General features: G+C 43.3%; 1 protein-coding gene across 7 annotated transcripts in view; it reads left to right on the forward strand.

Annotated features, from left to right (window-relative positions):
* Window positions 1-26,772, forward strand: part of mrj (DnaJ heat shock protein family (Hsp40) member B6 mrj) — a 193,839-nt gene that overhangs the window by 162,061 nt on the left and 5,006 nt on the right. For 4 of the 7 annotated variants that reach the window (XM_037435596.2, XM_075894196.1, XM_037435588.2 and 1 more), the window contains 5 exons: window positions 5,606-5,734; window positions 13,817-13,926; window positions 15,923-16,225; window positions 23,873-23,959; window positions 25,500-25,593. In XM_037435596.2, the coding sequence (XP_037291493.1) occupies window positions 5,670-5,734; window positions 13,817-13,926; window positions 15,923-16,225; window positions 23,873-23,959; window positions 25,500-25,593 (659 nt within the window). In that variant the 5' untranslated portion in view covers window positions 5,606-5,669. Of the gene's footprint in view, window positions 1-169; window positions 307-5,605; window positions 5,735-13,816; window positions 13,927-15,922; window positions 16,226-23,872; window positions 23,960-25,499; window positions 25,594-26,772 lie in introns of those variants that run through there. The other 3 variants (XM_075894195.1, XM_037435608.2, XM_037435603.2) reach the window with 3 other exon arrangements.

Consider the following 26,772-nt stretch of genomic DNA (forward strand, 5'->3'; position numbering starts at 1 on the left):
CGCGTCAAGTCAGTGTGGGAGTCCAGCCTCCGGAGAGCTTTTTCTGCTCGTACGAGTTTGGCGTTGTGTAGTTTTTGTCCTTTTTCTTTTTGTCTCGGCCACCTAGGCCTAGCCTTCGGGCAGTGTTGTGCGCGCCGGACTCGCGATGCCACAAGTGCGCGTGCTTTGTCGAAAAGGTGACGAATCGTATGCGTCTGTAATGGGCGGCCATCTACAACAAATTCGCGTGCACGGGCCTTTCGACAAGCGATAATTTAGTCGACATAGCGGCAGCTACGTTGTCGCGTTCCCCGTCAGCCGATCCCGGTGAGTGTTCTAGCATATGCCAACTGCGGTCTGAAAGAGCGACCGTCGTAGCACATCGCGTTCGTGGCTTTTGTGTTCACTCCCGAGCAGCGCTGTCCTTTGTATTGTGCCACCGCCATTTGTCACTAACCCAAATCTCGAGTTTAAAAAAAAGTGTGCCGTTCACGCGATTTGTCTGCACCTCTTGCAGTGGCTTACCGCAGCGTTTAGTACGTGGGGCCATACGATTTCCTGCTCAGTCGCCGTTCTAGCCTTCGCGTGGGTTGCTTGGTGTAGCGTCGCTGGCGAGGCAAGTAGGGATACCGCTTCGCGAGTAGATTCAACACATGCTTCTGCGCTGCTCTTTAGTGTTGTTTCATGTCATAAGTATTTTGTACTGTTTGAAATTCGAGGCGTAATTATTTTTTGTTCTCTGCCTTCCGTCAAACGGATGTGCGTATATGACAGGCAAAACGCCCTTATGCGACATTCTTGACCTTTGGCTTTCCATTTTCGGTCTCTCTTATGGTAATCTTCCTGTAACACAAAGAATCGGAGGCCCCGAAATGCGTAGGTTGTCGGGTGGGCATAGGTAAACCCCGCGTTTGGTACGAAACGTGGGAACTAACTGCCGTTGTCCCGGGCGAAATAAGCGCGAACGCTTTCCACACGCTGTACGAGTTGCGCACTTCTTTTATGTTTGAGCGTTTTTCAGACGTAGTTTGTCACAGCGCGATCTTTCGTCACATCTCCGGAGGCGGCCGAGACGGTTTTATCGAACTTCGGACGCGTACGGTAGCGGCGCTGCGGCAGTACTTTCTAGAACGTTAGCCGAGTTGGCGTTCTTGGTAAAAAGTCGCGTTGGACTTGACGCGAAACAGCTGCTATCGTTTGCAACGTCACGCGCCCGGGTACTTACCGCTCACTTATTCGTCAATAAATTTTCGCAGCTGCTTATGCCCGCCGCTCCATTAAAATAACGCAAAGTCGTTTACGGTGCACCCAGTTCATATAATTCAGACGGGTCGATATCGAGCAGCTGCGTTATGTGGGAGCCCAGCTGTGCGTTGGCTTTCTAATTATTTCTACTGGACCTTTTTTTTTTTTTTCAAGACTAGTCTGCTTTGAACAGTTGCTAGATAATTTCCGACACAGCCCTTGCGCGCATCTTTAACAACAGTCCTAGGAACATCGATTGGTGAGAGCAGAAAAGACAATGCTGTACATCGCGCAATTTTAAGCACAGTTGCAGGAGCATCGATTGGTTACACCTCGAAAGACAATCTTGTCCGAACATCTACCGAAGCTGCATTTTACATGGAACGTTCGGATGTATTGACTTGCTGTACACTTGCCCATTGCCTTTTCTTGAAGGTGCAGTGCTCATTCATTTAACGAGGTATCCTGTATATTTTATTTAAATGTTTTCCTGCACTTCCTCAGTACTATTGACTTTGATCAAGTGCACAGAAAAAATATTCATTGTTTGGTTGAGTCGGTCGGTAGTTGTTCATTACGGCTGTTATTGTGCGCTTTGATCTGAGTGGTGCTGCATAAACTTCGATCTCTTTTAGACATTGCATCAAAGCCTCATCTCATTCTTCCAGATTAGCGGTAGATCAGTATTCCTTTGATTGTAAGTTCAGTCATTCAATGCACTTTCTTTACGCATACAAGAGTTTGGCATTGCTGCTCAAAAGAAGTGCCTTATCTTAAATCTGTTGGATAGCATACAAATATTTTTTATCATTGCTCATTTTGGGCATAGATAATTAATTCACCTTGTTGTTGGTATTTTGTAGCAAGTTGACCACAGGTTTTTTGTCAACCCAGCAACAAGTAGCACAAGTGTCATCAAATTTGTTGGTCATTTTCAAGCATGGGATGCTTGTGCATCCCATGCTTTGGTATAATATGTCATTTTCATATGACTTCTGCTTTACTATTGCATATTCCTCAGCTTGTGCAGGATTTTATAAGAAAACCACTTCTCTCTTGCCAACTTTCGTTGAAACTCTTATAGGAAGTTTCGCAACCTCTAACACATTATTAAATCGTGGTTATTTGGCTGTATGCGCTCAGGCTTCTATAACATTTGCGATGTTGTACTGGAAAACAGCTTAATTTATTATATGTTGCTCATGTATATGTTTTCCCGAGTATAATGTTTCTGGTATCTGGTCCCAGCTAAAAATATATGTATTAGAATCCACTTTGTACATGTCGCATGTGTTGTGTACAGTTCCTGCACTGGATATGCCGAGTAGGTAGGTCAATAAGTTTGCTGTGGACTGCCCCAAGGCTACCTATGTGCTCGAAAGGGGCCTGGTTTTGAGAGGTCTGTGACAGAAACTCCAGACTGCCATCCAAAATTCTTAATGCTTAAAAAATTCTTCTGAGGTAAAGCTGTGTGTTCCGAGTCTCTATTATGTGGCGGCACGTTTTCCAGCTGGTGTAAGTTTTTTTTTTCTTTCTCACAGTTTCTGTGGAAAACTTAAGAGGCGTTCTGCAATAGTTGATGTTATTTCCTGCTCTCGTTGTGATTTCGTTGGCTACCAAAATATGCAAAATGGCCACTAGTGCACCGCCAGTTCAGACACAGAAACGTCACAATCTCTTGCATGAATGCGTGACGAGAAGCTCGTACAATGTGATGTCAGGGTACAGTAGAAACTGAAACTAGCTTTAAAAAATAGCCCCTTATAATTTAGCATGTTGTAATAGCTTTTTTTATAGTGCACTTATACTGAAGAAAAACTGCTAGCCGGCTTAGTTGTAATGAATTCATTCAGTGCTTGTCCGTGTGTCTCCTTTCTTTGTCCCCGTTTTTTTCATGCAAAGTGCCTCCATGCAGTCATGCTGACGAATACATTTTCTGTACTCTTGAGGAGCTGGCCGTTTATTTTACACGTAATGACAACTAAACATTTTTTGCATCCTTACCCTTCAACATGAAGCTTTATGTGGCTGGGGAATGTGTCACTGACAGATACGTCACATTCAAGTAGTTATAGTTCGAAGTGTACTACTTGATTTGGAGGCATCTTTATAGAGACATTTTCGTTTGCTCAGCATACAATGTCAATGTGGTCTACACACACCAGAGCGAGGAAACACGTAGAAATTGATTTAAAAGTTCTCGCCCAGCATTTGCAAGCCAGGCCCACCGCAGTGGCACTGAAACTTTCGCATGAGCGGGGATTCAAAGAATGTAACAGTGGAACAGAATAAGTGTATGCGAGGTACTCTGGGCAACTCGCCGCTCAAAACAGCACCTTCCGCCTTGCACCAGCGGGACATTTTGTCTTCCAATCGCGAATCTAGAGGTGTTGCTTCATGCTAGAGTGAAGTGCTTGGTCCTTCAACTGGTGCAACTCTGCCATTGGAATTCGACAGTTTCCAAACTCTGCTGCAGAAATTGCATCATTCGTTTACATGCACAACATGCGAGTGACAGCATATGACAGATGCTGCTGAGAATGTCATGAGTTGTCTCTGAGTGTTCAAATGCCACTGTGAAACTACCTCTTTAAAATTGAAACTTTTTTTTTACTTTTTTTGGGTAGATGTCTGAAAATATATCCTACATTGTGTTTTGAGGGAGCATGATAGTTTTTCTGGGGTTCTCTACAGCTGTATTTTTATTTAGTCACAGTATAAAAATTTCTATAATTCGTGTCTGTAGTCCTGTATGTACTGTTTTGTTCAATAAGCATCTATACTCCATTTTGTACTTGGCATACAAGACTCCACATTTTGGAAAACGTTCACTTCTGGAGGATCTTTGGAGCACTCGTCAATAATCGTCCATCTTGCGTGTATTTCCTTGCTCTGATGCTAAATACCTTGTCTTAGCCTGTAGGCTGCAGGTGTTGCACAGTGTCCTCAGCAGGAATGTAGCAAGTGCAGTGCTTTAAAGAACGGCAACTCGGGCAAGCCTGATGCACCTGAAGTTCAGTAATCAAAAGCAAGCTGCTTGGTTGATCATGTTCATTATAGGCTGTGCATGAAGTGTGGCAGAGTTAGGCTTCTAAGGAAAAAAACCTACAAAGGAAGATTAAAATTAATGTGATTATACATCAACAGCTTCCTTATTCTTTACCTTTATTTCTTTTCCACAGAGTCTAGATAACGAATAGTTTTGTGCAACTCCTAGGTAAGGAATAGGAAACTATTTTTTTTTGGTGCAAATGCAGTTATTGCAAGAATTCTTGGCATGAATGGCCAGTAATTAAGCGATTCATATCTCAGGCAGTGACATTCCGAGCTTGATTTTTTGTTACTTGTGACAGTCTTTTTCATGACTTGGGTGACATCTTGAACAAGCAATTAATATGGAACATTTAGTATGAATCTTTCGCTGTCTGTTGTCAGGCCCTATTCAACAATGCAGCACGGCTGCTGCAGTCTGTTGTCGGGCGCTGCTAGACAAGCTCTTTCGTGGTTTATTCGAATGTGGTGCATCACTTTGTTATGCCCAATCTTCAGAAGTTAAGTAAGCGTCCTTTTCTTGAACCTTTTCAAGTTACTGATTGTAAAGTGAGTAAAAGTTTCAGACTGCAAAGGGTTAATGCTAGACTATTCAATATTCATCTTCTGATGGATAGCTTCACACGACTGCCCAGAACCAAGCTCGTGCAATTTGTGTGCTCTCGCTCGCATATCTAACAATGGCGGCAGATCTGTGGCCTTGAAGACCAGCAGATCACCATCGCATTTACCAGTCAGATTCGCCATTTCACTCTCTTCTCTTGTATACTGTCGGTGCGATCACGCAGTATTCAAGAGCTCAGTATGAATCTTTTGCTGTCTGTTGTCAGGCCCTATTCAACAATGCAGCACGGCTGCTGCAGTCTGTTGTCAGGCGCTGCTAGACAAGCTCTTTCGTGGTTTATTCGAATGTGGTGCATCACTTTGTTATGCCCAATCTTCAGAAGTTAAGTAAGCGTCCTTTTCTTGAACCTTTTCAAGTTACTGATTGTAAAGTGAGTAAAAGTTTCAGACTGCAAAGGGTTAATGCTAGACTATTCAATGTTCATCTTCTGATGGATAGCTTCACACGACTGCCCAGAACCAAGCTCGTGCAATTTGTGTGCTCTCGCTCGCATATCTAACAATGGCGGCAGATCTGTGGCCTTGAAGACCAGCAGATCACCATCGCATTTACCAGTCAGATTCGCCATTTCACTCTCTTCTCTTGTATACTGTCGGTGCGATCACGCAGTATTCAAGAGCTCAGTTGCCTGTGAAACATGCTTTCTAAAGTTCACTAAGTGATATGTGACCTAAAGACGTTTTAGCAATTCTGTTCTTTGTGCAGGTTGAGGCAGCAGGTGGTGTAGTTCCTCCTCTTCTGTTCCACCTCAAGGGTGCACGGCTGAGACATGGTGGACTACTACTCAGTCCTTCTAGTTGCCAGAACTGCCACCACAGATGACATCAAGAAGGCGTAAGTGTGACTACCCTGTCCCATTGGCTGCTTGTTAGTGCATCTCAAGATCACATGGTTTTTTATCGAGGGAATTTTCAATGCATTTTTTATTAATGCTTCTTGCTGTGGTAGTTCAATAGGCACCACTGAGCTCAATCTGCATTTTCGTTTTCCTGTGCTGCCCTTAGCCGATTTGGTAGCGCCTGCAGAGACAAGTGGTATTGCCAGAACAAAAAAGCCTCCAATATTATGAGGCCTCGCACGACTTTACTGCTAGGTGAAGAACGCATGCATCGTGGCATATTTGCTTACCTCGCACCATGCCGCTCTGACTTAAATTACATGTCGACGAAGCCTTGCTCGGTCATTGGCTGCGCAAGCATGATATAATTGTTGACATTCTGCCGTGTCGCCAAAGCGAGTGTAATTGGGATAAACGGCTGCGTCGGCCTCTTTTAGCAAACAAGTAGGTTGGAAAGGCCACAGGGTGTCTACCAACCTGGAAAATCCGGGGAATTCAGACCCTACTAGAAAAGTCCGGGAATTTCTGAAAAATCCGGCCTGGTCATTGAAACCGACTGTAGCCTGTGCAACCGTCACAAAAAAAAAGGCCCCGTATCTGCTTGTTTCACTGCAAAGGTTGTCGAAGGAGGGTAGTCTTGCATCTGGAGAAACTGAACAAAACATTTTTTTTGCTGTTCTGCGCCAGACTATCGGTGAATTGTGTTCTGGAGGCGATGCGTTAGTCTCGATCCGTGCAGCGAAGGCAAACGAGCGCATCATAAGCACCAGAAGTACATTGTTGGAAGCGTCCCTTCACTCCTGTTTAACATACCTGTTTAACACTTGTGCTCGTGTTTCAGGTGCAGGCATGATGCAAGCTGTCCTTTGGCCAGAACACGCACACTTGACCAGTCAGTTCGGTGGCCTGTAGAATCTACATGTTTAGCGAGGGCATATGAGTTCACATAGTTTCTTGACATCATATTCGTGTTTTTTTAACAGCGAGGAATATAAACTTTTTGTAGATGGTCAATTCTCGGTGATAATGCGGAAAGGGTGTTAAATCTTTCCTTGAAATCGGTGGTCTCACCGATGTACTGGTTGTCACAATTGTGACAGCCTAAAGTAAAAAATTAGGGGTGTGCGAATATTCGAAAGTTTCGATTATTCGTCGAATATTAAATTCGCACTATTCGTATTCGATTCGAAAAAGGTGTATTCGAAAAGTTCGAATATTCGACAATATCGAATATTTGATTGGATTATCATGTGAAAAATAACTCTTCTTTAATATTTCCGCTGGGTTCAGAGATATTAAAACGTTGCCCAGAGGGGCGATAGGCATCAGAACTGCACGGAGGCACTATGTCGGCCAGCAACGTTCTAACAATCAGCAGCAAAGTTGACGTTCGTGTAAACGTATTGCACGCTTTTCGTATGCCGCCATAACGTGCTGCACTACCACACGTTCACTATACGGGACCTCGTGTGCAGGAACGAAGCTTAACCGTTGCCGCGTTGTCTCATCAAAACATCGCTTGATAACGCACGACCGTGCACGCGCGTGCTATAGCAGAAACTTCGTCACCGTCGGCAAACGCTTCGGTTAGAAAACATAATAAGTGACAAAAAGAATTTTAGTGGCAATTTGTACCATGGCGTCGCATTTATTTCCTTTTTCGAGGAAGTTCCGCACGTGAGCAGTCGCACAGTGATACAACGTGCTCGAAAGCGGTTAGTCCCAACTCGGGATTTTATTGCTAAGTTATGTCGTATTCCCGGCAAGTATGCGTTAAATAACTTGGACTGCATTCTAAACATATTGAATATATGAAACGGTAATCATGTGCCGACCTTTCAGTTTTATATATCTCTATATGCATATAAATATTTTTCGTGCTGGCCACCAGAGCGCATGAGTAGTGGTAGTGCGCCATGTAGTGCACAGTGCTACGTTAGTAGGGTCAGCGGTGTTGGCTAGTGCTGTCAGCCGCTACAATCAGTTCTGCTAGCTTGTGTGCGGTGCACATGGTACGGTTTTGATTTTGACGCGAGCCTTTGTAACCTGTGATGGACTCTCGTCGTTAATAAGTGCCATGGCAGATAGTGGAGGTTACGACGACTCGCCTGCGAAACGGAGGAACAATCAAGACACGGCGTCGAAACGAAGGGAAAGAAGCGCTATCTGGAAGCACTTTGTTGAGACATCGTCGTCGTTGGCGCACTGCAAGACATGCGGCACAACACTTAAAACGCCAATGGGTGCGACTAGTCCTCTTGTTAACCATCTAAAACAGCACCCAACCGCGATGAAGGAGTACCGGATGACTGCAGCACGTGCGCCAGAGAAAGACCAGTCAATGATATTTGATTTTGTGCACCGTACTGACCCTTTGTCGGAAAAGAAAACTCAAGCACTCAATGCCAAGGTGGCTGCCGTGATAGCGCTTGATTTGCAACCATATAGTTTTGTTGAAGACCGCGGATTTAAGGAACTCATGGCAGAGGCTGTGCCTAACTATCGCGTACCGTCGCGCACCACGCTTTCACGTACCCTTGTTCCGCGCTTGTTTGATGACACACGGAAAAAAGTGAAGGACGAGCTCAGCAGTGCTTCTGAAGGGGAAACATCTGCAGTCACCTTTCCCAGCGACATGTGGACATCACGCGCCAACAAGAGTTATGTGAGCTTCCCTTGCCACCTTCTCACTCCAAGTTTTAGGATGAAGTGGTTAGCGCTCAACACTTGGCACATGGAACTTGTTAGCCACTCCGCCGAAAACATTGCGCAAATGCTTGTCGAGATGTGCGCGGAATGGGAAATACGGATGGCTGCCGCAAATACATCGTCACAGATAACGGACGCAACATCCGTGTTGCGGTCAGAAGGCTCCCGTGGACTGAGCGTGCGTGTTTCGCCCACGCCCTACAGCTAGCAATTCACGATGCAATCTCCAACACACCGTCAATTGACCGTCTGTGCAAGAAAGCGAGGCACATCGTGGGCCACTATCAGCACTGCTCGTCTGCGCAAAAGAGATTAGATGAGTACCAGAAGAAGATGGGCAAGGATCCACTTCGTCTGGTGCAAGATGTAGGTACGAGGTGGAACAGTCAATACCTAATGCTGTCCCGCCTCTTGGACTTGAAGGAAGCTGTCTCTGTTGAGCTGGCAATGTCAAGTAGCAGCATTGATGGTCTCTGCTCAGCAGAATGGAAAGAGGCTCTTGAATATCTGGACGCACTGAAGCCCTTATATGATGCAACTGTGATAACTAGCGCAGACAAATACCCATCACTTTCCACTCATATACCAATTATTTTGGTATGCTAAGTTGCCTCGGCAACTTTAGCGGCACAACAGGCTTTCATAAGGAACTGGCAAGGTCTCTCAATACCACATTCCCCTTATATACCGAGGACAAAAAAGCATGCTTGGCTATGTTTTTGGACCCACGCTTCAAGTCAACGGTATTCAGAAACAACAAACAAAAGTTGGTGTGGCTAAAGATCTGGTGCTTCAGGATGTTGCCCTATGCCCTGCTGTGGAAGTCGTGCAGCCAGCAGCAAAAGTGCAGGAGCCACAACAGTGTGTGCAGCCATCCTCTGATGTTTGGAGTGCATTTGATATTCTTGAAAATGGTCAAGTAGCAAGTACACCGCTGTCTACTTCAGAATGGGAAATTAAAGCGTATTCTGAAGAAGTCCTACTGAAGAAAGACGCATGTGACTGGTGGCAGACTGTGGGCACCTTCAGATACCCCAGTCTGGCAAAGCTTTGCCCCAAGTACTTGCCCATACCAGCCAATTCAGTTCCAAGCGAGCGTGCCTTTTCAGTGGCAAGGGAGATTGTCTCTGTTCGGAGGGAAGCAGGCGCCTCCTGCCTGATCATGTGGAGCAACTCATATTCCTCCATGATAACATGTAGTCATTATGTTTCATGATAACAGCTAGTCATTACTTGCATTGTGTTCCAAATAACAGTGTATGTTGTGTTAACAGACAGGCTGTTGTGTATTTTTTTAGATAAATACATCTTAAATTATTGTTACCGTAGAGGCATTTGTCCTTTGATTCTCGATATTCGAACATGAATATTCGATTCGTATTTGAAAAATTTCATATTCGCACACCCCTATAAAAAATACAGTGGAAATTTTTGCTTAGCAACTTGTCCTTCACATCGTCTAAAGCGTTCCCTAGCTTTCATATTTGTACATACAATATGTTGATGTCTGTTGCTTCTGTATACCACGCAAAATATCTGACTTTCCAACCACAACATAATTAACGTCATTAAATTTGTGCATGTTTGTCTGGACCATGATTTGGCTTCGCTTGAAGCCAGAACTGCCATTAGCAGAGGCTTGCCGGACTATGTCATGTCTTCTACTATTATTATTATTATTATTATTACTATCATCATTATTTTTGGCGATGCTACGGCAAACATCCTCAGCTATGCACTTATTTGCTGGTAGCTCGTGTTTCAAGGGTAGAGTGGGGTGACTTCATCTAAATTTCTCATTTCATTTTCTTAAGATGTTATTATTAAATCTGTGCCTTATATTCATAGAAGAGTACACAAATGAAAGTACCCGCCTGCATCTGTGATAAATCTATGGAATTGAGGGAGTTTTTGCACCCTGACAAATTCCTTCTTGCCAGCAGATGTTCAAACATCTTTGCTTTGAACGCTACCACTAGCTTTCATAGCAGGCATATGAGGAGTTTGTCGAACTTGAAGCATCAGAGCCCAGAGAAATAAAACATCAACATGCATGTGCTCGTCGTGAAAAAAAAAAAAAAAAAGAGAATGAAAGAAAATTATGTAGTAAGGCTCCGTTCTTTCAACATTGTTAGTCATTGTTCATTGCAAAGTGTACAGAATACGCAAGTAGTGTTTTTTCCCCCTGGAAAGTATGTACAAAAGGTGAGCAATCTAGGTGAGGATCCGAATCAATAACTACAGCAATCCATGTCTCATCCGATCTAATCCACATCCTAAATAGTCAAGTCGGCAAATACAGGTTAACCTAGTCCAATCAGCATTGAGCGGCCTTGGCTGTAACCATTATAGTGAACTAGAATATATTCTAGTGGCGGAACCAACTGCGCTTTGGCGTCCTTTTTATACATAGATGTCACGAGACGGTACCGTTTCTACGTTTTCTAGCAGCTTTGGTTGCATTGTAGGACTGTCATGGGCTCTTTTAATCTTTTAGCTGCAGTTAATTTTAAGTCATGTGCTTGCTTTCTGGTTCTTCCAAACATTAAACAGCCAACTTGCTTACTCTCTCACTTGGAGATTTCATTTTGGCCAGATATACATATTTTTTTATGTTTACTGCACGTGCTCAGAATATTCTGATTACTTGTGTTACATTTATTTACCGTAATTACTCGAATCTAACGCGCACCTTTTTTCCGGTTAAGCAAGTTCATAAATCGCATGCGCGTTAGAATCGAGTACAAAAAAAAACATGAATACGGTCATTCTATTGCCATCGGCATTCCAAAATGGCCGCCCCCTACGTGCGTCGGCATGGCGCGTCGGCCATTTTTGCCTATGTTTCCAATGTGCGGCACTTCGTACGTGTGCTGAGGAGTTCGTCATCTTGGTGTGCATTAGCATCGACGGCATGGAAGGGCTGACTCCAAAAACTCTACGAGTGCACCACTATGCCTCTTTTAAAAGAAAAGTCATTGCGTGTGCCGAAACGGACGTAAATCGGTTTGCATCGCGGTCGTTCGGAGTTCATAAAACGTGCGTGCGAGACTGGCGGAAACAAAAGCAGAATATTGTCGACAGCAAAGATTCATGCAAAGGCTCCAGTGGACCACAGCAGGGTGGGTCGGTTTCCGCAAATTGAAGAGCTGCTCGGCGAGTATGTGATCGAGCAGTGAGCGGCACAGCGGCCCATGACGACAGAACTGCTCCAAGTGCAGGCTTTCTCAGTTAGCCTTAGAAAAAGGGCTAATTCTGAGCCAGTTTAAAGCGAGCAGGTGCTGGCTAACTAACTTTATGAAAAGGAAAGGCTTTTTCCTCTGAAGGCGAACGGGCGTATGCCAAAAGTTGCCGGAGAAGTACGAAGAAAAGCTTCGGTTTTCAGAGGTTCGTCCTTAACTTGTGGCACAACGGCGGCTCCCTGCTTGGGCAAATTGGGAATGCCGGTCAGACGCCTCTTTACTTCGACATGCCTGGCACCACAACCGTCGAGAAGAAGGGGGCGAAGCAAGTTCGCGTGCTGACATCGGGCCACGGTAAAACTAGAGTGACGGCGATGCTCCGTTGCACATCAGATAAGCACAAGCTTCTCCCGTACCTCATATTCAAACGCAAGACGCTCCTGAAAGAAGTCTTTTTCCCGAGTGGTGTGATCGTGTGGGCCAACGAGAAAAATGGGTGAGCGTTGCAATCGATGTTTTACTTTTTTTTTTTCGTCGTGGAAACCGGGTACGCGTTACAATCGAGGGCGCGGTAGAATTGAGTAAATACGGTACCTATTTTATAGGAGTGCCTGTTTTTTTTTTAATCACTCGAGGGTCTGTTTCGAGTGCACAGAGTTTTCCAACCAGCAGACTTAAGGGTCAGGGAATTGTGATAAAGCAAACTTGTAGACACCCGGAGGCCAGCAAGAAAATAAACCAGTTGAAGTAAGTTGTTCTACACTTTGTAACTTTCTTGTTACAGCACTGGTTTGCAAAATTTTCGGAGTAGCATGTTCGCATCGTACAAATGCGTTCTCTTTCCAAGACTTCCGACCATGAATTTGTTTACTGGTCCTCTCAATGTTTGCACAAGCATACCATGATTTATTGTCAAGTTCCATGCCCATGGGCTGTGTAAGTGCAGTGTTTCTCTCGTATAATAATTATACTTTTGATCTGGGATTTTTCTGCTAGCAGTTTCAACCCACTAGAAAGTTCCCCACATCTAAAATGCTGCATTTCTGCCTGTTTATTAAGATGTGCGCATCTCTGAAGCAAGAAACATATCCACATGTTGGAACAAACCATAAGTTGCCATATCCATGTGTAAAGATATGCACTTACATGTGCCACCTGCTTTTCCTAACATTAACAGCATTTTCCTTGGCACACTCGTTGGGAAAGTGACATGTTTGTCCGATAAGCTTTGGATGCACATTTAGGAAAGCTCGTGGGTTACTCGCGTGAGAAATGCTACGAACACGAAAGAAATTTCAGATAAGGCACATATTGTGCACCTATACCATGGATGCTAATTTTATAATTAATTATAATACAACCGACGTAAAAGTGCCCGTCTAAACTTTCTACACCAGCTATATTTTAATAAATTGGGAATCCAGTCACAAGATTACATAGCTAATAACCCTAGTCGAGCGTCTCGTCACAAACATAGCCGAAGTATCGCACCGTTCTTTGCCCGTACAGACCAATACAAATACTCATTTTTTCCCAGAACTATTTCCGATTGGAATGTTTTGCCAGAGTGTTCACCCTTGCTGTCATCCAATGTATAATGATTGTATACTCACCTGTTGATCATGTACCCTCACATCCATGTGTTGATCTTGCATCCGTACGCATGTCTTCTGGATGTGTACATCCCTCTCCTGCTTGGACCTCTCAAGGTTCGCAGTATTGTACAAATAAATAAATAAATAAATAAATAATCTCAAAAACTATCCTATTAGCATTATCTTCTTAAAATGGCCTGAATTTATCCAAAGCTCTCCACTGTACCTTGTCTTACCTCTTTGCTGTCCTGGAATATTAAACTAGCTGATTAAACAAGATCTCACTTGTTTACTAGATTTGGGGTGGTTCTTTCAACAGCCATGATACATACAGATTTTCTGTGTTATGTTCGACGTGTATTGGTGAAACCTTGGTGATTGTTATAGTATGGTAGCCATATTTTTTATTTTAATGTAACTCCCGCTCGAAATCTAAATGTGCTGCTATGTTGTCCAATCATGTTAACTTATGTTCAAGCCAGTGCTCTCTGGTTCATGTATGGATGGCTACAGCTGCAGCTGAACCTGTTCTTTTACATTCTGTGCAATTTCTATGCTTATGCCATGGCAAAATGTGATGTCTTGCCTGCAGGTACAGAAAGTTGGCGTTAAAGTGGCATCCTGACAAAAATCCAGACAAGAAGGAAGAAGCTGAACGACGATTCAAGGAAATCTCTGAGGCCTATGAAGTTCTTTCCGACGGTCAGTGTCCCAGTAGTTAAGCTCGGTGTCTTGTGATACGGTGCCTAGTGTCTCGATTTTATTTTTTTATTGCATTTCACCGTTTCGAATAAGAGGAGGCTGGATATTTCGAGGTTGCTCTTTTCATTTGTGCATTGTTGTATGCACGATGGTTTATGTTGGCATTAACTTTGCTTAATGTTATTGTTTGTTTTGCGAAATAGTGGTGTCTATTTTTTTATTAATCTTACTTCTTCATTTTGCAGTCGCAAACACTTGAATTCTATAAGTGAATTACACCTATAGAAGGAAAGCCAGACTTGCAATGAAAGCAGCTATGGCAAACTAGAAAATGCAAACTGCAATAAGAGTGAAATGTGGGTGGCGCCACCACTTTTATTTTCCATGGCAGCCCACTGGGTTGTCTAAAATTTAGGCACCTAGTACTTATGTGCAGTTGATTTTGTAGCTGCAAGGATGGACCATATTTTATGCTATGAGAAAGCAGTATTATTAAACATTAATCGGACAAAATGTATTAGAACTTTGAAAATCAAATGTCTGTGATTGCTGCGTTCTGGTGAAGGCAGAATATTTAAAGTCGATGTGCTTAGATCTTGATGCTTGTTAAAGAAACCCTAGAAGGTTAAAATTTCTGGAGTTCTCAAATATGGCATCTTTTATAGTAAGGTTGTGGTTTTAAGACTTATAACCCCAATGAATATAAGAATTTTTGTAATCAATGATGTTACTCATATAACTGACATGTGTTTAAGTTTAAAAAATCTATCGGAAGTGTCATTTTTTCTTCAAGTAATCAGCTTTCAAAATTAATAAAGCTGCAATTAAAAAATATTGAGGGACTCTGAATCTTTGCCTTCAGGAGTTGAATGCAACAGCGACATCCTGTTCGTAGTGCATACTTGAAACACTTGATGTAGGAAACATTTTCGAATTCACTATGCACCCACTTTGTGGCCTTAAGGAAATAGGCGCAGTAGCGCGTGGGCCTTTTGTAGTGCTACCGGCTTTTAACGACGGAGCCGTTATGATAATCACATATTCTGACCCCTGTTGGCAATGGACGCTTCACCACGCATCATTACTGCAATATTTAGTTTGCATTGGGAAGCATATATGTACAGTATGCATGTGTTTCTGAGGCATGAAAGCTACTTTCGCTGCATTTCCAATAGGAGGAAGTTCTTTTCACTGTTTTTACAAGCACAGGCGTGTCTGTTGGTAGAACATTCGCTTGCCACGCAAATGACCTGGGTTCTATTCCCATTTGGACCCCAACAACCCCGGTTCGATCCCCACTCTGCTCCAGGGTTTTCTCATTTATTTTATTTGCATCGCTCTCAGTTTTTGGGTCACGGATAAGATTATTTTTTTCGCTCACGACCAATGATTATGGCGGAATTTCTGTGCAACGAGCTCTTTAATGCTGTCACGTTAAAATTCTGTCAGCCTAAATGAGTTTGAGATTTACTATTGCACAGGAGTGTGTGCTTGGGTTCATTGCTGCAAATCTTGTAAACGGTGCACAAAAGGTTGAAGCAGCTACGTACCTATTTGAGCTGGGCGAGATAGAGGCTGAAATGGTACTTTTTGGTGTAATTTTGCACGTATGTGCAATATGGGCATGCACATGCCAATAGTGCTAGTTTGTTTACAAGATTGCTGCATTACATTGTTAGATTTCATAGCTTATTGATTGCAGAATACCTTATTTCAGAGGTGCGTAATTACGATGTCTGTACACTGAATTTGTGTGTTCATACTGCCCTAGTGCTTTCAGTAACAGCCCTGGAATGAGTGTATGATGTCCTACGGCCCCAGAGAATATTCTAGCCCCTGATTTCATATTACGTAGCTTTGTGTCTGTTACTTGCGATGATGCACAAACTAGATGCACAGCCTGCAGAATTTCGGCAGACGAGCACAAAGCTAATCTTTGGGAGTTTACTGTAAATGGGACTTTGTTACATTGTTTTTTTTTTTTTGGTCGCACCAGAAAAGAAACGCAAAGTGTATGACCGGTATGGCAAGGAGGGCCTGAACGGCACAGCAGGTGGCACACGGTCAGGTGCCCGCCACAACCATCATCACTTCAATGGGTGCCCGGGTGGTGTCGGCGGATTCTTCGACGATGGGTTTGCCGCACCATTCTTCAGCTTCACCTTCCGGGACCCGGAGGAAGTGTTCCGGGAGTTTTTTGGCACAGACTCATTCCACATGTTCTTTGACAACCCCTACACCGCTGCAAACACGGGTCGCCAGCAGCAGCATCTTCACAATCAAGCTAGGCACGGACACTGTAAGTATGATTGCGCTGCTCCTGTCCAAGTAGTTGTCTGAGAGGTTTTGAAAATGTGTATTTCAGTTCGGCAATTCTTGTGCAGTGTCACCTGTATTGTCTCGAATGCACTATTCAATGTCTGATGGCCTGCAGATCAACTGCACATTGCATGTACATCATGGTTGAGTGAAAGTTTGGGAAGAATATTGTGTCTTCCCACTTTACTCAAATTACACGAGAAGACCATTTTTAGTATTTGCATCACATACAGTAAACATTTGACATAAATATTCACCCATTTTATTTGGACTTGGTTACCAGGAAGGAATGAAACTAATGCCTGTTTCGACAGTTTATTTCTGTGGTACTGGCGAACGCTCATGCTGGCAGTTTTTAAGATAAATCAAATGATGCTAGCTATGAAAGTGCTCCCTCACTTAAAAATTTTAGTAAAAACAGAGCGGTAGTAACTGCTGGAACTTATCAAGCTTTATAAAACATTTTAGTAAAAACAGAGCGGTAGTAACTGCTGGAACTTACCAAGCTGTTAGAATAAGCACCTGGGTCACTGGTAGCAGTATCATGTCTACCCTGCAAATATTATGAGACACAATGTCCCCCCTCTCCACCCTTCAAAAAAAAAAAAAATCAAGTCATATCAGTAAAAGTTCCATCACACATGGAGCATGAGGATTATTGTAAAATAGTAAAAGGTAGTCCTATGATCGAATTTCCAGCAGGGCTTTTGAGAGCTCTAGTTTTCTGGATTTGCCTGCACTGCAGAGTTACACTGCTTCAAATTTAGTGTTCTTTTTTTTAAAACATTTATCTGCACAAGATCTTTTTACTATAGTAGGTTATTTGGCTATATAGCTCCACCATAGCTGCAAAATTTTGTCTGCCGGAGTTGTTCCAGCATGCGAAACAGAATATAGCATCTGTTTTTCAGTGATTGCCGAGGCATGGCCACATACTCTGGTGTGAGAGGGTGGAAGAGCAATCTTTTTTTTTGTAATATTATTTCACAAAGTATCTTTCTGCTTCAGCTTTAATACTTAAGCAAGATATGTTAAATTAGTGCCCTTTAATTATTCACATGGCACTCTTCTTTCTTATTACGGTATTGCTATTTGAGATTACTTATTCAGCATGGCATCCCAGTGCCTATTTCTTACATGTGGTATAGAATGGTGCTTTTGCTGCTGCACGCACCTCGGGCAAGGCATGCAATTTTTGCCACTCTATGTTCTTATCCATATTCATAGCAACAGGTTCTTCAAATGGCCCAGGGTTGGTTACATTCATTGGCATTCCTAAGCTCCTTCATTGCACTTTGACATTTACAGAATGCTAAACAGTTGGATCTTTTGTGCACAGTGCTGCAAGGTTGAAGGCATTCTTTTCATTTCTCGCATTTGGATCTCCATAATCTTTATATGTTCGTGTCATGTTTCCTTTTACGACGCTGCCACACGTCACTTTTATGTTACATTCATTATTGGGGTAGCCTTGGATGGAATGAAGGGCTTGCTGCTTCAAAGTTTTAATTGGTGCATTGCATGTTAAATCGGGGGGTGGAGGGGAGAACACGGTTTTCATTTATTTTTAATCCTGCTGTCGCAATGTAATCGACATTATTCTGCTTATCTTGTCCTTGCCACTGACACTTTAGTTGCTAGGGCAAAGTTGGGCAAGCAAATGTAAAAGAAATAACCTTTTCAATCCTCATTTGCTATTATCACTGCTAAGGGCTGCCACTATTGGTATTCATTATGGCTGCTGGGACAAAGAGAGTCTGTTGCTTGGAGACAACTTGGCCAGTACGCCTCTGTCTGTGGGCTGAAACTTTTCGAAGCCGCCAAAAAATTTGTTCTTGGTTTTCCACGCCAACAAGCTGCACTGAAAGGTGATAGAACTGTGTGGACAATTTTATAATTATTATTATTTCCACATTAAAGTAGGTTCTAGTGCCTATTCTTCAAGGTTCACAAATTACTCGGAGATATAGTTGAATGTACTTTAGTGGGGGTATCTGGCTCGTATTACAAACGTTTCTCTCCACTCGGTATTTGCCTTGACTCAGGCATGTTGACAGTGGCATTTGCCTCCGTTAAGAGTACCGTATATACTCGTGTAAGGGCCGCACTTTTTTTTCGAAAATTTTGCTAGGTGCGGCCCTTACACGAATCAGGCCGATTTAGTACAGGCAGTACAGGCCAAAGGTCTGTACTGTTTATGCAACAGTAGCAGAGTGCAAGAGTCACAAATGACATGCCAGAAATGTTTTTATTCGGATTCCATTTCGCTGTCCTCGTTCTCGGAGGAGCTCGCCTCGGCGTCCGCGTCTTCCCAGAGACGGTCATCTTCGGTGCCGTTCATGGAGTTCGAAATTCCCGTTACCTTGAAGCTTTTAGCAACTACTTCTACTGACATGGCACGCCACGCATTCAAAATCCATTCACACACCTGTTGGAGCGACGCCCGCTTCAGCCGTCCTGTAGGGGTCTTCTCGTGGACGCCTCCAGCCATCCATTCAGAGTAACATCGGCGAAATTCCACTTTGAATGGTCTGTTGACGCATACGTCGAGCGGCTGCAGCACACTCGTCAGGCCACCGGGAATGACGGCCAAGTCCGTACGAGTTGCGGCAACTCGGTTCTTGACGCGGTCGGTCAAGTGGCCCCTAAAGCTGTCCAAAACAAGGAGGGCTTTCCGTTGTAACAGCCCTCCAGGTCTGTTTGCCCAGACGGTCTTAATCCAGTCAACGACCAGTTCCTCGGACATCCAGCCCTTCTCTTGCGCACGTACGACGATTCCCTGAGGGAACTTCTCTTTTGGGAGAGTCTTCCTTTTAAATACGACGTACGGCGGAAGCCTCCTGCCGTCTGCCGTGATGCACAACATCACAGTGCACCTTTGGCGTTCTGCACCAGTCGTGCGCACAGACACACTTTTCGCACCTTTTAAATCCACTGTGGTGCTTTCCGGTGCATCGAACCACACAGGTGTCTGGTCCGCATTCCCAATTTGGGACAGGTCGTATTCATGCTCCCTCCTGAGAGCATTCACGAAGCGATGAAACTTAATGACGTGGTCTTCGTACTCGCGCGGCAGTTTTTGGCAAATCGTCGTTCGGCGCCGAATAGAAAGCTGGTTACGGTTCATAAACCGCGTAGCCCAGCCCCGACTTGCCTTGAATTGTGCCGGGGGTATTTCCATGTGGCGAGCGATGCTGAGGGCTTTGACGCGTATCATGTCAGTCGATACGGCGTAGCCGTCCCTTCGTGTGTCGACGACGTAGTTGACGAGCTCGCTTTCGAGTTGCGGGTACTTGCACTTTTTCCCGCGAAACGCCTTTCGGCTCCTGTTAGTAGCGGCGAGGGCATCTTTCTGATTCATCCAGTAACGCACGCGCTTCTCATCGACGTCGTACTTTCGTCCAGCTTCCCGCTTCCCGTGCTCCTCGGCATAGTCAATCACTTGCAGCTTAAATGCTGCAGTGAATGATCTCAGATGCCGGCCCATCGTCCGTCACGTGCGCTGGCTTCTGCAGGGTTCACTACAACCAACAAAGTGACACCGACGACACCGATCTGAAGTCGCGCTGCCAACGTATCGACACGATGCTAGGAACGATGCCAACAAAGAGGCCGCACAAGGCAAATATGGCGGCGCGCTGTCAACAGCGTGGTCGGCGCGTCGGCGGAAGTAGAATAAAAGCGGAAAAGCGTGCAGCGCCATCTGGCTGTAAATGAACTAACTACACTTTTCTGGCGGGACATTTTGAACTTTTGTTTTTTTTTTTTTTCGAAATATCCGCTTTCAAAGTTGGGGTGCGGCCCTTACACGAGGGCGGCCCTTACACGAGTATATACGGTACATTATCTACTTTTTGACACTGCACAGTAAGCTTTGGAGGGATAGCACCTTCATTCGGGAGGCAGTGCTGTCCTCGGCTCTTTGTAGTAAATGAAAGAAAATGTTTGTTTTTTCGTTTTATCCTTCCCCCTCCCTCGTTGCTGTAGAAAGAATCTATGTTGAAAATTTGGAAACTTGACCATTGTTTTACCTTTTTCACTATGCTTCATTGTTTTTGTCAACATGCTATAATACCATAAGAAAGATGTTGTGATAAACAAGTGAGTTAGCAGCTTTTTTCAGCCTCTTTTGAGTTGGCTAGACTACTTAAAGCTTCGATAAGTGGTAAGAACAAATGACTATTTGCATGGCTGCATTTCTGACATGACATTAGCGTAAGGTGATGGCAGCCTTTTAATTAATATTACGGAACATGATAGATAAGCATTTGTCAAGTCGCAACTGGTGAGGCGCCTTTGTTGCTTTTTGAGCTTTGCATAACAGCTTTTTTTTTTTTTTCTTTTTGTCTGCTGTGTCAAGCTGTGTGACAGCTAGAGTTGCCAGATGCTACCATGCTAACAAGCAAATAGTCATCAAAAGAAACCCCCCTCTCGGTCCCGCCCAAAAAAAAAAAGCACGACTTTTTTGAAGAAGCTCGGCAGAAGCGGAAATTTAATATTTTCCATCCTTAAAGCTACTTCTAATTATAAGAAAAAAAACTGTCGCACAATTATAAAGAGAGTTAAGAAACATGATGCTATTTTTTATGGTGAAAATATACGCAACCGCAAATTAGAGCACATTTACTTTTTATCATTGTATCCAGGGTAGTCTTCATTTGGTCTAATCCTCCAGTGCATTATTAACTATACTTGTCGATTCCCCTACGCAAGTCTGCCTTGAACATCTGACTGCAGCGTTATCGACAAACACGCTGTTAGTGAACAACCAATGTACCACTGAACGTAACCACTAAACTAACTGTATTTGCTGGAAAAATGCAAATAAGCCTCCCAAAATGTGACAAGAGACAGGAAAAATTTTACGAGTGACTTGGCACACACACAAAAAAAGTTCGAATCCATTTAATATAAGAACTGGAAAGCATTCCGTGTGTTGAACTTTCTGCCTTAATTATTAAAGTTCATTCCATCCTTGCATTTGGTGGCAATACTCTGTAGTTATGATAACCTGGCAATACACTTATGTTATTATAAGCAGAGCAACTCTTTATGAAGATGTAGAGAACGTCATTAAACCAAATTGCATATGAGTTTAGTATGGTCTTTGCTAATTGTTATTTCATTATCTATACTATAAAATTCAGAAGTGTGTCCTAAAAGCTGTAAACTGCAAATCGCATCATTGAATAGTCAACACCTTGCACAGTAAATGAGTATGTATACCAATACCTTTGTGACATTTATAGTTTTTCTTGTTTTTTACATTTGTGAGTTTACTTTATAACTGTCTGAGATTGTGGTGTGTACAAATTTTCCATGCGATGGCTGAAATTATGCCAGCCAAATTGTTTGCCATGATAGTCAATCAACACTCCTAAAGGGATGTGTTTCTCTTAGCAAATGCAAATTTTAGTAATTAGGATAAAAATGGCAAATGCCTTTACTTCAATGGACATTTTGCAAAAACTCTGCAAGTTTTCTGTTAAGCAATGCCCGGCTGCTTTTCTATATTCTTCTGGATCTTCTTGTCCTGGATCGATAACTTTCAAGGGCATCTACTTCAGGCAGCGCTGAATGGCTAAGTGAAACTGATCATATAGAAGTGAAAGTGTCCCCAAAAGCAAAGTATACAGCCCTTGCTGTCCCTGCCCTTAGACCAGAGGCTTACGTGCACAACTTTTTATAGTGGTTTTGTCTGTCATATCTTGCCAGTCACCATCACAGGCTGTACCCGCCACACTGGTCTAGTGGTTCTGGTGCTTGACTGCTGACGTGAAGGTGGCGGGACATGATAGACGGTTATAGTTTAGCGTTAGCGTGATAGCGTAGGTTAAAGGAATGGCATTACCGTGAAGCAAATGTTTGTTGTGGGCAGCGTATTATAGTTTAGCGGGATATCGTTTACGTGCCCCAGCTGGGATGGTGGCACCACCTATTTGATGGTTAATAAGTTAAACAGTGAAAATCACAAGAAAACGAGAATGTTTGCCTATCCCATTGCGCGAAGCATTGTTAGAAGTTTATTTTAGTGATAATAAATGTAAATAATAAATGTAAATAAATAGTGATAATTTTAGTGATAATAAATGTAAATAATAAATGTAAATAAATATGAACCATGCACCAAACGTGAAAACATCTACGTTGCCGATTTGGTTACATCGATCTTGTAGTTAGGCCTAGGCGCGTGTGAAATGAGAAGCTATCTCAAAAACTACGCCAACCTATTTGTAATACTCGGTCATCGAAGCTAACTGAAGGCAAGTGAAGCCACTTTGAACAGTCGTTTGCTGCAGACAAGGTGAATCTTTCAACAACTACGCCAAAATCACTTCGAAGCGGGCGTCCGCGAGCGCCACCATGTTTACGTACACCTACGCTACCACGGTAACATGAAATCTAAAAAATACCGCGCGTACGGGAAGCTGTACGGGTGACGTACGTATCTGCGCATGCGCACTTCGATTCCGGTATCACGGTACACCCGATAACTTGGTAAGCCCGGTATACTATAACTCTCTGATCCCGGTAGTGGCGGCCACATTTTCGATGGAGCCGAAAATGCTTGAGGTCTGTGTACTTAAGTGCATGTTAAGAAACCCCTGGTAGTCGAAATTTCCAGAGCCTTTCACCGCGGCATCCCTCATAATCGTATCCTGGTTTTGGGATCTTAAACCCCAGAAGTTATTATCACGGATAGTGTGTGCCTAAATGTGAGCCAATATGGGGAGATTTTGTGTAATGTCATCTTCCGGAATACTGGCCTACAACTTCATGTACAGTCGCAGCCACGTCGGTGTAGAGCATGCAAGTAGCCAGTTTTCGCTCCGCGGGGCGAAACCTCGAGGCAGTTTGGGGCTCTAATCTGGTCAGCCTGACAGCTAGGTCGCACATGCTTCTGATACAGCACTTCAGAGCACGAAACCGCCTCGAGGTTTGGCCCCGCTCAGCGAAAATCGGCTCCCCGTGTGCTCTACACAGACGTAGCCATGGCTGTACAGTTGAACCCCTTAATAAAAGACGTGCTCTGGGGAGCAATCCTTGCCTTTTATATAAGGTGTCTTATGAGCAGGGTACCGCATTAGTGTTTCCTTATCAACACATATTTCAATGTTGGCACACTGCTGTCTCTTATGAAAGGGTTTGACTGTATTAACTTATTTATAGGGGTGTCTTTAATGCACAACCTTTGCCTGACAGTCAAGGGGCAGTGCTTGTAGTAAACTGCAGGCAGCACCTCATGGGTAGAGATCATGGGGCAGTTCCCTGCATATTCTTGAGTTTTGGGTCTTGCACATCTACATTATGGCATGCCGATTGTTGGGTGTACAAAACAGTGAAAAAAAAAAATGCACGTAAGATATTGCAAGCAGCAATAGGGCTGCTCCTTGCAGGAGTCTTGATTTGAAGAAATTTGCAAAATGTCCGTTGTTTAGGGTGTGCACCAGCACTTCGCCACACTATATGGGCATGTCCACTTAGTGAGGTGGTGAAAAGCAAAATACAATTATTTAAGAAAAAGAAAGGAGCACAGTGATGTTATTGTAGAAAGGGGGCAGTTTTTTTTTATTTTTTTATTAAATTTCTCCTCGGCCACTATCTGTTCATCTCTTCTGGATTTCAGCGCCTTTTCTGAGTCGCCACCGGGCAAATGTTGAGGGTGGAGGTCGCAGGGCTGCGGCCCGTAACCGTTTCTTGCACGGACATTCAGGTGTGAAAAAGCGGCCAAGAGGCTGCTCCCTTTTTCTGTTATCTTCGTCACACCTGCTGCCCCATTACGTTTGTTTCGCTCTCCCTGCTTCATTACACTGCAAAGCAATGCGTGCTCCCTTACCTGGCTGCTGCTGCTTCTCTTGTCAGCACTGCCCTTGTGTGGTTTAGTCTGCCATGCTGGCTGGCTGTTTTCCTGGGTTTGGTTGGCTGTTTGCAAATTCCTTCTCACTCCCTTAGTCAGCCCGTCATTTGCACCCCTGGCAGTCCCTTTTTTGTTTGTTTGTTTGTTTGTTTGGCTTTTTTTCCTGCATAGCTGTACAACTGAGAAAGGGGTGGGTGATGTTGTGTAAGTGGCTGATGTAAACTATGCGAACTGGTCATTGGAACTGTGTGTTACGGTGTCTGCAGGACAAAACATTTGGTGCGTAATGTCGTGTGGAGTGTCAGTGGTCCTCAATGGTTGACAATCTGTCTTGGGTAAAGGATATGCTTTCTTTGCTCATGCTTCCCATGACTGTTGGCCAATGATGCCTACCAATGAAGGGCATCAGGCATGCTTCGCCCTGGTTTAGCCAGCTGCATCAGAGCCTGTGTGCTCAGTTCTGAAAACTGGCCATTACTCGTCTTTGCTGTTTAGAAAGAAATGCAGTTTGGCATGCAATATTTTGTTACTGTTGCTGGCTAATATATATTCTTTCTGCTTGTGGCAGTTTTCTTAATGTTTGCGTGTATCTCACTGTTAATATTAGACAATTTTTAAGAATGCAACTTTACATTTTAACATCAACTGAAAATGTGTTGATTTTGCTTCTAGTTTATTGCAGCAGTGGTGCCTTCATTATTAGTTCACTTACTATATATTGACTTAGAATTTCCCTCGTCATAGCGACTTGCTTCTTGTCTAGGTACGAGTCTGCTTGGTGATTGTCCACGCTAATGTGCGTCTCATGTGTTTCATTTGTCGCTTGCTTCCCTCTGCTGTATGTCCTCAGTCCATAGTTCCACTAACATGTGCTTACCTAACTTTTGGAAACTCATTTTCTAGTGTTAAGGTCACAGGCATGTTTTTTTTAAAAGCACGTTTTTATTGTGGGTAATTTAGAAATGACAAGCTTCACACTTTTTTATAGAGCTACAGGTTTAAGCCTGTATCAGTTGTGTTATTAATTGTCTAGCAGTTCACATTCTTTTACATGATTGTGATGAACCGATGCAGCATCACCTCATTATGAGCCGCTAAACGTTCTGCTCGATTAAGTCAAACTAACCTCGAGAAGCCTTTCTACTTTTTGTACAAGCTTTTTAATACCACGTTCATTTGTGGTAAAGGGCCTTCTCATTCGTCAATGCTTTCTTTTTCTTGCATTGCCAGTACTTTCTTCTTTCCCACATTTACAAACATTAGGCTTCTGTGTTGTACATTACGGCCATTATGCTCTTGAAATTACGGCCAGTGATTAATGTTTTTTGAGTACGTGGCTGTACATGGTCATCAAACTGTTAGCAATTTTTCTTGTTCCTTGTATTTGCCATTACAGCTGCAGCGGTTAACAGGAGAGATGACTTCTTCCCGATGACTGGCTTCCCTATTCCAAACCTTGGCTTTCCTGACATCTTTGGCGGATTTGATGGGTAGGTTGCTCCACTTGTTGGCCGGCCAAATTGTGGCTGCAATGTGTAACTAACCCACGTACAACCATTTCCTTCGGCATAACACTGGCTACCCTGTGCTCACATTGGACTTCCAATAATGCTATGAAGGATAGGCATGGCAGCGATTGCAGAGTGTATGCGAAATATTGCAGGATCTGCGCACTCTGCTAACAAAAATAGATTGACAGTCTTTAGACTGTCTAAACAATTTTAGAATTTATAGACTGACTTAATCTATTTTTGTAAAAAATGGGTCTTGTAGTTGGCCGTGGTGTCCCGATAATACCCAGCGTGTTTAGCGCATGTGCTGTTGTGGATTTGCAATTGCAAGGGCAGTTCACCGCAACTACTTGGACTAAATATTGTGGCATGTTTACACGCTCGCTTCACAAGGATGCTGTTGACCACAATGTAAAGGTTGTGTTGATGGGAAGCTTTATCTGCAGGAGCTGAAACTTTGGGAGAGTCTTGCATCATCACAGATTCCATCAGAGCAAAGTACATCAAGGAAAGGAAAACGATTCAAGAATTGCAATGTGTGTTGTAGTTAGGCTTGTGCAAATATTCGAACACTTTGAATATTTGTACCAATATTACAGTGTTAAAAGTTCATTTCAAAACGAATACCCCCCCCCCCCCCCCCCTTTTCGTAAATCTGATTTCACTGCAGAAAAGAAAAGCAGTGCTGTACAGTGAACACATATAACCAGGGAAAATCTGTACTGTGATGAAGCCCCATTTAAACATTTAATGAATGCAATACCTTCAGATCGATTCCTATTTTTTTTTTAAAGCTCGTGATACTGGCATATGCCTGGGAAGGTTTAAAACTTGACATATTTTACAGGTTGTCACTTGCATTCTACGGAAAGTGAAATCCTGGTACCATTCAATGTTGCTTCCATTTCTTTGAATGACATTTGCACATGCCTCATTTCAACTTTAAAAAAATATTGTGGTTATTTGGATCATAAAAAATATGCTCATTTTAGTTTGTAATTTGTGATATATACAATCCAAATTTAATTCGAAATTATTCAACCAAATCACTGTTCAGTTTAAATCTAAAGTTTAGTATTTGCACTAGCCTAGTTGCAGTATCTTGGTTTATTGGAGCAGCAATCCTGCATAGTCATCCAGAATGACTGTAGTGGCCAC

This window comes from Rhipicephalus microplus, chromosome 1 (genome assembly GCF_043290135.1).
Source record: "Rhipicephalus microplus isolate Deutch F79 chromosome 1, USDA_Rmic, whole genome shotgun sequence".
In the NCBI taxonomy this organism is placed as follows: Eukaryota; Metazoa; Arthropoda; class Arachnida; order Ixodida; family Ixodidae; genus Rhipicephalus; species Rhipicephalus microplus.